Genomic DNA, 12,801 nt, shown 5'->3' with positions numbered 1-12,801 from the left:
CTACGTGTGTCTTGGTTGTCTTTATTTTAATTATTTTTATCTTTAGTTATTTTTATTCGTATTTCTTAAGCAGTTTTTATTTTATATTCTTATTTTATTTAATTCAAAATATTTTCTATTATTTTGTCTAGATTAAGTAAAATAATTAAATCTTGAGAATTGACAACAGTCCCTGTGGGATCGATACTTGGACTCTCAGTCCACTTTACTATTACTTGACCTGGTGCGCTTGCCAGTAGATTTTTATCAAACCAATTTAGCCGGTCAAGTTTTTGGCGCTGTTGCCGGGGACTGTTTAGTTAATATTAGGATAGATTATTTGCTTGAAACTAGACATTTTTTTTCTTGCATTATTTTTTTATTTTTAATTATTAATTATTTTTTTCTTACTTGTGAGGTATTTGGAGATGGATCATCATCAGGTGTTCACAAGATTTGGCCAGCAATACTTGGAGCCTTTCTATGCTGCTTGGGGGAGATTCAATGATTTGGGGAACAGATTTCTATGCCATCAATTTTCGACCTACACCCTCACTCAAATTTTTTATGGTGGTTTGGATGAGACTACAAGAAGTTGGGTGGATTATGGAGCTCTGGCCACTGGCAGTTAATTGTTTAGAAGAGATGAAGACAGTGCGATGCACTTGTTGAACGTTATGACAGATTTTGACTACCATTGGCATTGTGATCCTTCACTGCAGGGTTGGAGTCACCAATATCATCCAGATATCAACTCTAAAAATTTTGCGAACCAACCACCAGAGCATCAAGAAGAGTGTATAGGGCGTTCCGAAGATTATGTGGCTCAGTTGGAGAATTTTTTGCGGCAACAGACAGAGACAAATCAATTTTTAGAAAGCCGCATAAGTCTTTTGGATGAACAGATTGCGCTTATTAGATAACCAATTTTGGATATCTGCCAATTGAGTGAAGTAACTGAGCCAGAGCATGAAAAAATCATTTTTGAGGAATCTTCTTGTGAGGATGAGCCAAACATGATAGTGGAGGAGGAAGAACCATTCAAGGAGAGAGATTTTACCTCGTCAGTGGTCGTTCCATGTACACCGTTAGAAGATACTTTCTTGTCATTGACGCCAATCCCACAGTATTCCATCCTCTATGACCTTCAGCCTAGATTCGGAGTCTCCTTCCAAAAGAAAAATTTCAGAACAAGTGTTGTTGGACCGACGAGCTTACAAAGTATATATCACGCCAAGCTTGAGGGCGAAGGAAATCAAGACCCATACGTAGAGTTGTATGATTCTTACTATGGGCGGCAGCCGCTCTTTGATGGTTGCTTCTGCATAGTCGGGCATTAGACTATAAATTTAGCGCTGACTGGGAGGCAACCAAGTGTTCTTTCTTTTTGCTTTTTATTTTATTTTTGGTTTTTGTTTTTGTTTTTGTTTGATTTTTGTTTCTTTCCCATGCCAGTTTGCCGAGCCTGCTGATATACACATTTTGTTGCTTCTGTCCCAGCTGATACTGTCAAGAAGGAAGAGGATGAATCAAAAACCAGGGGAGTGTTATTTTTGTTCTCATTGTGTTTTTTGTTCGTCTTTGCATTTGTGTGTTTGTTATGCATTATGTTCATTGTTTTGAAGCATTGAGGGCAATGCTTTGGATAAGTATGGGGGGGGGGGGGGGTTTAGAATAGTTTATTTTCATTGTTTGTGTTGCATCTGTCATATTTCGTGTTTGTTTTCATATTGTTTGTTTAAGTTCGTTTGTGTTGTCTTGCATGAGTAGGATGAGTCATGGTAGCCAATGATGATGAAGTTTATTTGAAAAAAACAAAAATTTTGAAAAATTTTGCTCTTGACTGGACATGAGAAACTGTAGGTTGAACCATGAATATTTTTAAGCACTAATGTTAGACCAGTGAATTGTAGCGAAAGATTTGATGAAGTTTCTGTCTCTTTGACCATTGCACGGCAATAGGTGATTTGTGGATCTTGATTGTGTTTTATGACTTTTTATTAGGCTCTAGTAAGACACTTATGATCTTGGGTGCACCTAGAGGAAAAAAAAATTATTCAATTCCATCCGGGCCTTGAAAGGATTAAAATCCTAAAAAAAAAAAAGATTAAATTTAAGGCTAAGTATGCGGATTAAATGGTATTGATGCTCCATCCGGGCTATAGACAAGGGGATTAGAAAGAAAAAATAGAATGATTTTTCGTATCCTAGCCAGTTATAGCTAAGTCAGTGGGTAATTATTGGGGCTAAAGAAATACCGGGTGCAAAATCCGGAGGTGTGCAATTTATTATCTCAAGGGAGATGGGTTTGTCTAGAGGTCATTGGAAGGAATGTGCACTTTAAAAGTGAAACTTGCACTAATTTGTCACAGGTCGCTAAGCAGATTTGAGACGAATTCGGTCTAAGTTGCATGAAACTGGAATGACATTTCACACACACACGTTCACGTTAAACCGAAAGTGTATTATGAAAAGTTGAGAGCATGTTTGTGTTTTTGGTTTTGTGATTGAACTTCTCGGAGGCTTTGCACATTTATGAATCGTCCTCACTTATGTTTTTGTTTGCATGTTGTTTTTTCATGTCTTGCTCGAGGCGAGCAAGAGTTAAGTATGGGGGTGTTGATAAGTGCATTTTGTATGCATTATTTCATGTTATTTTTATGTTTATTTTGTGTGCATTCATATTATTTTTATGTATTTTTATGTGTTTTAGTGCATGTGTGTATATTTCACTCCTCGGGTTGATTTTGTAGGAAAATAGTTTTTTGAAGAGTTAATTACGGAGCAGCCTTTATCAAAAAATCAAATTTAATTTTAGAGTGCTCCAAATCCGATCTATCGTTCAGATTAAATTTCAAGATGTTTGGAAGCTTTTGTCCAAATTTCAGCTCAATCCGACGGCTAGATCTTGAGATATAAATTTTTGAAAATCGTCGCTCGGTGCAGAATTTTTGTACTGCGCGCGCGCGAGAATCAAGCTCGCGCGCGAGTTTCGTGTCCAGGCCTCTGTTTTTATGTGGCCTCGCGCGCGCGCGCACGTGTTCGGGGGTCACATGTGTTCCGAAAAATCCTTGTTTTGAGAGGAAATTAACTGGTAGGCGTTCCGGACCATATATATACAAGATATAACATATTTTTTAGGGTTTCGAAGTTCCAGAACGCGCACAACACAGAGGAGGCGGCTACAAGGCTTGGGAGAGAATATTTCTTCTTTTTTTTTCTTCTTTTTATTTTTATTTTTGAATTATTGTTTTTAATTATTGAGTAGTTTATTTTCAACCAAGACGGCGTGATTGGGCCGAACAAATTCATGTAGAAAACTTGGATGTTTGTTTGGGATTTTTCAGAGTTGATTTTATTTTATTTATTGTTAGATTTATATTTATCTTGTGAATAGTCTGATCAACTGTTTGCTTGCATGTTAATCGATTCCAAGTCGACAGAGGAGGTACTGATTTTGATCACTCTGATAATTAACATATTGTAAAATCGACTAGAAATAGAATTCGGTTTCAGTGTGCGGTTTGGGTGTAAACTGAATTTTCACAAATATTTAATGCATTCAAATTTGATTAGAATTACGAAAGATTAGTTCATCAATATTTGAATAGGTTTGATTGTTCTAGAAATAGTCCTTTGAACAAATTAGGAGAATTCCCGTGAATTAAGATTAAATCTGAGTTCTGAATTGACTATATGTTATAAAATTTGTTCGGTACCTACGTGTCTCTTGGTTGTCTTTATTTTAATTATTTTTATCTTTAGTTATTTTTATTCGTATTTTTTAAGCAGTTTTTATTTTATATTCTTATTTTATTTAATTCAAAATATTTTCTATTATTTTGTCTAGATTAAGTAAAATAATTAAATCTTGAGAATTGACAACAGTCCCTGTGGGATCGATACTTGGACTCTCAGTCCACTTTACTATTACTTGACCTGGTGCGCTTGCCAGTAGATTTTTATCAAACCGATTTAGCCGGTCACACTGCAATCGTATTTCTGCCAAGGTTTTAATTCCTACTATTTGCAATTCCATTGCGTCACATTCCTACTACAATTACTCCATCACGGTACCTCCATATCTGAAGAGCTTTCGGGGGCGTTGCCCCCGACCCCCCACAAGGTGGCTCTGCCCCCTCGACCCCCGTAATTTTTGCAGTGACAAACATTATTCGTCGTCGGGAAATAAAATTTTGAAAATATTAAATGAAGTTTTGACAATACTCACACATCTACTATCTACAAAATAATTGTCCCGCAATCTTACTACAGTTATTCCATAACACTATATCCAGAGTTTTTCCTCTCGGTCATCTCGCAGCACGTGACTCGCCCAAGAGTGGGGGGCCTATTATGGGTTACGACCCAAATTTATTATCTCTACATGTCTACTGCCAGACTACTAAAAAAAAACTCTTACTCTCGACCATCTCTACTGAACAAGACCTGCTCGAGAGTGGGGGGCTTATGATGGGTTATGATTTGATTTTCTCCCGGTCCAAGCCCATAACTCAATGCATTTGGGTCTCATATTATTTATTTGGACACTTTATCAAGGCACATAAATTTTTAAAAGCCCATAAGAGGCTCAAGCCCATGAAACTCTCCGATTATCTATAAATAGCTCAATTTCTCTTATTATTAAGGTACGCACTCTATAGTCACATGCTCTAGTTCTCTAGAATTTTTATTGGACAAATACTGACTTTAGCGTCGGAGTGTTTCCGCCGGACAAACCCCAGCGCCACTCACTTTGCTTTGTGATGTAGGTGACAACCCACGAAGTTCGATCTTTGGGATTGTTCGAGTAGTAAGCCGGCTATCCAGATCTTCACAAATTACCCAGATTTTCGTTAATCGGGTAATATCAATTTTTTGCTACATCACTATGTATTATGATAATTATAAAACCGAATCATTTGAGTAATTCAATAACATATTGCTATCAAAAGGGGTTATATTTCTCTTCCAAAAAAAAGGGTAGTGAGCATCATTAACAGATAAATAAATTGTCTCATGACCATGATACAATGCCAAAACTTTTGGTAACAACACGAGCGTCACAAGTTCAAATTTTGGTAGATGTGCTGACCCCATTCGATTTTATCCGGAGCACAAGCACGACGATTCATCCCAATTGAGGTCCATCTTATTTAAATATTATTTATTGGGATATTTTTATCAAAGTCATAAATTTAAAAATAAAATAAAAAAAGCCCGTGAGAAGTTCAAACTCTCAAACATTCTAAATATCTATAAATGGTTGGTTGGCGCGCTCTCTATAATCTTATGTTCGGGTTCTCTAAAATTTTATCAGGAAAATATTAACTTGAGCGTCTTCGTCGGACCCGATTGTGGTTTTTACCCAACTCACTCTCTATAATCATATGTTCTGGTTTGGCCAAACTCAGAACCTGTCTCGGACCCGCTTGTGAACCCGCTTAGCCGGATCTAGATCTGCCCCGCCAAGATGGGTTTAAATAATGCAGGGTCAGGTTTAAACCTGACTCATTAACATCCCTAGAATTAACTATTTTTACAAGTAAGTCTTTCTCGTATCCGTAAAATCATTTCACATCTGGGTATGTGATGTGATGGTATTTTCCTATGTTTGATTGAGTTAATTTGTGATGATTAGGTGTATTTTGATTGGTTAAATTCATGTTATAGTTCATAATCATTGTATGTGATTTGATATAGGAAAAGAGAAGAAATGGAACTAAAGATGGAAGAAAGAGCCGAGATAAGAGAAGAATTACGAAGCAGCAATGATCAGAAAATCATATTTAATTTTAGATATAACTAAATCCAATCTCTACCGTTCAGAATAAATTTCAAGTTGTTTTGAAGCAGTTGTCCAAATTTTAGCTCAATCCGATGGCTAGATCTCCAGATTTGAATTTTTCAAAATCGTTGCTCGCTGGAAAAAAAGTCGCGCTCGATCCTGTCAACTCACAAGATCGAGCGCGCCTATGAAAAATCGGGACAGTAATTTGGATATTTTCGCGCGCTCGATCCGTCCAACTCGCACGATCGAGCGTGCGAGTCGTGCAGAGAAAAAAATAGAATTTTGAGATTTTAAAACTATTATTTTGCGGGATTTATTTCGTGGGCTTTCAAAACCATATAAAAAGAGGTCTTTGGACGAGAAAGATTAGTGGAACGCAGGGATTAGACGGCTACATACAGAGAATTCATCTGGCGGCTAAGTTTTATCTTTCTTGTTCTTAGATTTGATTCTTTCTTAGTACTTGGTTAAGGAAGACGAAACCCTTGATTTTATTCAATTTGTGAGATTCAGTTTTTCATTTGTTTAATTCGAATTGCGTATCAAAAGTTGTTATGATTTATTTCATGCTTGTATGTGAGATTTTAGGATTGATCACCTTAGGATCTTGCTTTACAATTTATCGCTAAATTAGAATTCAAATCCTTAATTGTTTGAATCATCTAATTTGTGAAGCAACTGCGTTTAATATTTTTTGCTGTTGAATTTGTTAAATCGTAGGAACAACAATTGATCAGGTAAAATACATCCGCTGGTGCATGTGTTGTCTAGATTCATCAGTTTCACTCATATGAATGCTTCCTTAGATTTAAATCTAGATCGCTGTTATTGTGGTTGATTTATTGGTAAGGGTTAATCTAGAACGCTGATGTCTAATTAACTAAGATTAAGGTGGAACAAGAATTAGATTTTCAATGATGAATATTCAATGTGAATTAATTATTTTTAGGGAATCGAGAGTGAATGATTTCAAGGGTGTAGTCGATCGATACCAAGTCTCGTTAATTTATTGATCTTTCTTATTTTAATTTTCGCATAGTAGTTAATAGAATCCAAAACCCCTTTTAATTATTTTCAGTATTTTTAAGAACACAAATAAATTTCACTTTCCTCGTGGGAACGATCTCTGCTCTCACTACTAAATATTTATTTAGTTAATATGTGTTGGGTTAATTTGGGCGCGATACGACTAAGCACTACCGGTTCATGTGTTTTGTTTTTTATTAGGACTTTATGTTAAGGTTTAAACTAATTTGAGTGAAGTTAGAAGCGAACCCTAAAGGCAAGTCAAGAAGAGGATGAGCGGGGGGTATATGAGCCGATTATTCCAAAGATCCAATTCCAGCTTCCTCTTGCGTGGTGGGAATTCACTGCAAGCCAAAGTTGTGCTCTTGAGGGATCAAACCTACCTCATCGATGCTGGGGTTGGCCCTCCCAGGATCTGCACCGGTAACGAGCTCATCGGAGCTCCGAATTCCTCCCGGAAAACCCATTTCTCGAACCGGGTCGGGCTTCTCAGCCCATCTGCCGGCGATTCCGAGGTCAATATGCAGATGCTGGAGCGTTGCTTCATCGATTTAGTCACGGGCGATCCTCGGACGAAGGAGCGAGCCGCTGCCCGGTTCAGCGACGCGGTGGGGCAGAACGACGCCGTGGAGGGCGAGGAAAAGCTCCTCCTGCCGCGGAAGTTCCGCAAGTACAGGGCGTGGATGGAGATGAAGAAGATACATCAGAAGAATGATCGGGTGAAAGGGTTTGTGGCGGAGAAAGTGAGGGGAGGATATTCCGTGGGGATTGCCGGGTATCTCGCCTTTCTTCCTAATCGTACTCATTTTGCTAATCAGAACTTTAGTGATCGATACTACATTGAGACCATCAACCCCAATAACATTGTGGTCGTCCGGGCTTGATGAGCTGCGAATAAGCATTGTGGATTTTCTTCTCCATTTGGATTGATTTTATCTGATTCGCCGGAGTTTGAATAATGACCAGATTGTGTTCTTTTCTGTAGGCCAATTTTGTTTTTGGCTCAAAAGATTCTGTTTTTTTCCAGTTTTCTTGGATTTTCGATATTTTTTGTGATGAAGAAAGCATTATGGTTTCTGGCCACTTGGATCGTTTCTGTTTCACTCCCTAATTCATACTACTACTTGCTAGTACAGCTATTTTGGTTGAGATTTGCAGGTTTGGATTAGAATTTAAACTGATCCCTGTGTTTGAGTTTAATAAGTTCTTTTATGTTTCTTGTTCTCAAAATAGCCATTATCCTTCTTGTGATTTGGATTATGATCAGTGAGTTTGCGTGTATCCCTCATTTTATTACCATTGTTGAGTTCGAGTTGAAGTACAAATTGATAGTTGTTTTTGAGTATCATAAAGTTATATTTTCATTCTTGAAACAAGCGTCATTTGTTCTTTCCGCAGGGGCGTATGAACTCCGAGTTAATGTGAATTTCGTAATAGTTAGAAAAGACAGTATATGGTATCATAAATAGTTGAAATATTTACCTTTCCTGTGTGTAGAATCGAATAAAGCACTATTTGAAAAACCTAAGGATAATTGCCTGTGAAACCTCCTTGTTCTTTGTTGGCATAGCCCACACGCAGCAGTCGGATATCCTATATTCTAAGTGGTGTTCGAATATTTTGTGACGGCCCAGTTCTTTTCAAGTTACTGGATGATCTGATCTGACTCACCTCAATCTTATCGGATATAGTATGATGTGTTTCATGTTTGATTGTTTTGATTGATTCCAATCTAAGCATTTAATTCAAGTTCGTTCTCAATTTTTTAATATATATTTGAAGCCATTCAGTTTTATACATGATTTGATAATTTAAAAGCAGAAAAGGTGTTTCATGATGCTGGTGTTGGCTGGTTCGTTTCTTACATACAGCGATCACCGTTAGACGTAAGATGATCTGTTTTTTTTTTTTTTAATTTACTTTGAAGGAATGATTTGGTCGAAATATCTTGCATTTGGAGTAGACTGGTGTTAGCCTGAACTTTCATGACTGATTTTTGCAATGCTGAAGTTATGGATTGCTTTCCTTTAGAATGATACGTTTCTGTCATTTGATCCCACCTGGTGAAATTTGACCTTATAATATCCGGTTCAAATGTTTTTTAATTGTGTTACTATGATTATTTATTTCCCCGATTATATATTTAAAAATTTTCACAGTCGAACCGATAGGTCCGGTTTTAAAAACGATCCAAACAAAATTCGTGATATTTCAACCCAACGGGGAGCGCCCATCTGCCATGGCATTATCCAATGTCATTGAAATGTTGAGTAAAAACTGTGATTGTGCAAACGAGACTGGCAATTGACAAAGCCTCCAACCATTTTTTCTACACACAAACGTTTCAATAAATGCATATAAATTTATCCAAAATACACGTATTATCTAAACCAAACCTGTAGTTTTTGAGACCCTGCCTACAAGTTAGCTTCACCTAAATACCCGAAGGGAATGGTTTGAAGATGTGAAACCACCATCAATCATGATATTTGCCCCACTTATATACCTAGCCTCATCACTAGCCAAGAACACCACAGCATTCGCAACGTCCTCTGCGGTCAATTCCATGCCCTTCAAGTTAGCATTAGCCTCCGCAAAACTACGGAAACCAACCAATGCATCTTCGGTCCTCTCTTCTTCAGGCAAGTGAGCAAGTGCCAAGCCTGTTGCGACGGCATAAGGCGACACACAGTTCACTCGTATGCCATGCTTTCCTAACTCAGCTGCGACGTTCTTGGTGAGCCCCAAGACAGCGTGTTTTGATCCCACGTACGCATGTGGTCCAAGCCCACCAATGACACTAGCCACACTGCAGGTTGATATTATCGATCCTTTCTTAGCCGGAATCATTATGCGTGCTGCATGTTTCATTCCGAGGAAAACACCTCTCACATTTACATCAAATATACGATCAAATACCGATAGCTCAAAGTCCCGAATGTCAGGACATGGTGGGCCAGATAGCCCTGCATTGTTCACCATGATATCAAGGGTACCGAACTTCTCTGCGGTGAAGTCAACCGCGCGTTGGATATCAGCTTCAACCGTGACGTCGCAGAGACAGAACACAACACCAATGCCATCATCGAGACTTTCACAGAGGCGCTGGCCAAGGTCTTCTTGAATATCAGCTATACAAACTTTGGCACCGTGCTTGTGGAATAGTCGCACGATGCTCTCGCCAATGCCACTAGCACCTCCAGTGACCAAAGCAACTCTTCCAAGTAATCTGAAGTCATGCAAATCGTGAATGAATCAACGGTGAAGTTTTGTGTACATCTCTCCCCTTCTCTAGCTAGTAAAACCACAAACTCTAAAAATGAAAACAGAAGAATGCACTTTCAAGTCATTAGAGACAATCTATACCAGACAATCATTCCTATTCTCTAGCAGAAGATGCCCTGACTTGTGATTGTCAATCAAAATTCAAATGTTTTCTTTACTTGACAAACACGAAGCCATAACTTTCAGAGGATTTTTCACTTCTTTTTTTGCCAAGTTCATTTCATTTGTCGCGGATTCAATGATGGAAAAATAGCAAGCTATGGCATGAAGGCCTACAACCGTTGAGATCATCAGGTGAATTCAAACACTGCCTAAAGCTAAACATCTCAAATAAGATTTTTGGTATCCTTTCAATATTAGCAAGATCAGAGAAAGCATAAAATGGTGGTCGAGTAGCAAATCCATTGAGCTGAAAAAACAGATTACTTTGCCAGTATGTAGTATTGCTCAAGGATGCTTTACACAGACCAAAATCTCAAAGTTCCAATGGCTGCATGAAGGCAATATTTAACAAGAATGCTATGGTTTACCTTGGTCACAATGTTTTTAACCCCTAGTTCTTAGAAGTTAGATCTTGGCTTCGGCGTAATGGGAGAGTCGTGGAACAAGGCGAAGCCAGGACTACTTTAAAAAATGATGTAAATAGCTAACAAAGACTTTGAAAATCAGGGTTGTTCTCCTTCTATGTGAAATGACTTTCCCCACATCTATATCATAATATCACTGATAGTCTTTGGGTTTGAGACTCAAAAATGTCAGATAAACTCCACATCACTTCAGGTCAGCTTCCCAGTGTTCCACATTTCGAAAAATATATCTTGAAATGTAAAAAAATTTGAGGGGTGGATCAGCATGACTGAAACCAGAGGTGCAAAAAATTGATCGAACATATCAACACTTGCAGCAAAATATAAAAGGATGATCGCATTCAAATTCTTGGATCAGCCCTACTTCAAAGTTTATGTCAAATACCAACAACCAGAATCTGATCCCAAGTTCCCTTCAAACGAGAAATAACATATTTCAATCAGTATTTTTTTCAAAACTTTTCTTAAATTCCCAGAAATTCTTATAATTTATTTCACCACCACCGAAATAAGTAACAGGAAGAATCCAAATAGAACATAAAGAAAATGCTATTTGAAAAGAAAAAAAAAAAGACAGAGAAAAAAGAGAGCAGAACCTCCGAGCCCATAAATCTAATCAGCAGTCAAACTAACCCACCCTGGTTTCAAAACCCCATTGAAATCACAACCTTAAAAATTAACAAAAGGGCTACTTCGAAAATGATTCCAAGCAAGATTCACCTAAAGTTTACAAGAATTTGAAGCATCAGGAATTTATTTAATTTAAACAAACAAAAAGGGATCTTTTTACCTTAGGGCGGGAAGCGTGGAGTGATCAGATCCAGTGGCAGCCATACTATTTTTTTCAACAATCTGCGGCAAGTCCACCATATTTACACACACTGACACACAGTGTGTGTTTGCAGAGAATATGAATATCAGACAAAAGAGTGAAGACACACACATACAGACGTGACACTCACTCATATCATATATGCCGAGTTGGAATAATATACACACTCACATATGCATCATAACCCTCGGATCAGTAGGGCCCAAATGATAACATGGGTATAGCACACCTGGTGAACCACATAGTTTCACCCGACACTTGCTCATATAGTTTACGTTTCAAGCATAATAAGTTTAAAAAAAATTGAATACATTTTATTTTATTTTTAACTATATTTTTTTAATAAAAAAAATTCCACATAAATTTAAATTTTCTGTTAAAAAAAAAAAATTAAGGGGCTAACAAACTAGTATATCGGTGTTCCAAGTTTAACCCATTTTTTAGATTCAAAAAAAGTTTAACCCATTTTTTAACATAGTTTTTTTTTTTTTTTATGAGATGACAATAAAACTAATTATCCTGGAATTATGTCTAATGATTGAATTTTAATGTGGTTATGTGAGTTCACATATTTTCATGATCTGACATATTTGAATCAATTTTGAACACTTGAATTCAGCTTTAGATATTATTTTTTGCAATAATAAAGCATAATTACCTCTACCGAGTTGAGCTCACACAATTAAAAGTAGATATCTTGTAAGAAGAGTCATCACACACATATATATATTTATATTCGTGAAAAAAGTCGTCCGACCATATTTACAGCAAATTTATAATTCGACATAAAAGTATATTCTTTTAATTGGTCAAATAAAAATTTCGTCTGCGACCGTCTCAATTTCTTCAATATTTGAAGTGACGAAAATATGCAATATGAGAAGAATTTTCAATAACAAAAAAGTGAATATATTGAATCAAATACGTATCCAAAAATTAATACTTATTTTTATATGTACCGACCTTCGTATATAAGAATCTATAAATACGTTGAATGCAACCTAAAACTTGGAACGTGGCAGCTCTCCCCAAAGATCTTTAGAGATCTTGAATTAGATTTCATTTTTCTTACATAAGGCTAACTTAAATACATTAGAACGTTGCTTTCAAATAAATAAATACATTAGAACGACCCTACGTGCATAAGACTTATTTTTTTTATTCTTGACACTGTTTCTCTCTAATATTAATATAGAGCTTTAAATCCATATTAAACTAGCATACTAAACTTCTGAATTTCTTTTCTTTTCCAAAATATACTTTGACAATTGATATAAAATGTTTAAAATTCTGATATTTAA

General features: G+C 36.8%; 1 protein-coding gene across 1 annotated transcript; it reads right to left on the bottom strand.

Annotated features, from left to right (window-relative positions):
* Positions 1 to 9,054: 9,054 nt before the first annotated feature.
* Positions 9,055 to 11,645, bottom strand: LOC140883442 ((+)-borneol dehydrogenase 2). Its single transcript, XM_073289902.1, has 2 exons — positions 11,459 to 11,645; positions 9,055 to 10,025 (listed from the first exon to the last, which is right to left on the bottom strand). The coding sequence occupies exons 1-2, from the start codon at positions 11,632 to 11,634 to the stop codon at positions 9,227 to 9,229; spliced, it is 975 nt and encodes a 324-aa protein (XP_073146003.1). The 5' UTR covers positions 11,635 to 11,645; the 3' UTR covers positions 9,055 to 9,226.
* Positions 11,646 to 12,801: the final 1,156 nt, after the last annotated feature.

Source organism: Henckelia pumila, chromosome 2, assembly GCF_033568475.1.
Source record: "Henckelia pumila isolate YLH828 chromosome 2, ASM3356847v2, whole genome shotgun sequence".
In the NCBI taxonomy this organism is placed as follows: domain Eukaryota; kingdom Viridiplantae; phylum Streptophyta; class Magnoliopsida; order Lamiales; family Gesneriaceae; genus Henckelia; species Henckelia pumila.
This window is presented reverse-complemented; position numbering and strand designations above follow the sequence as displayed.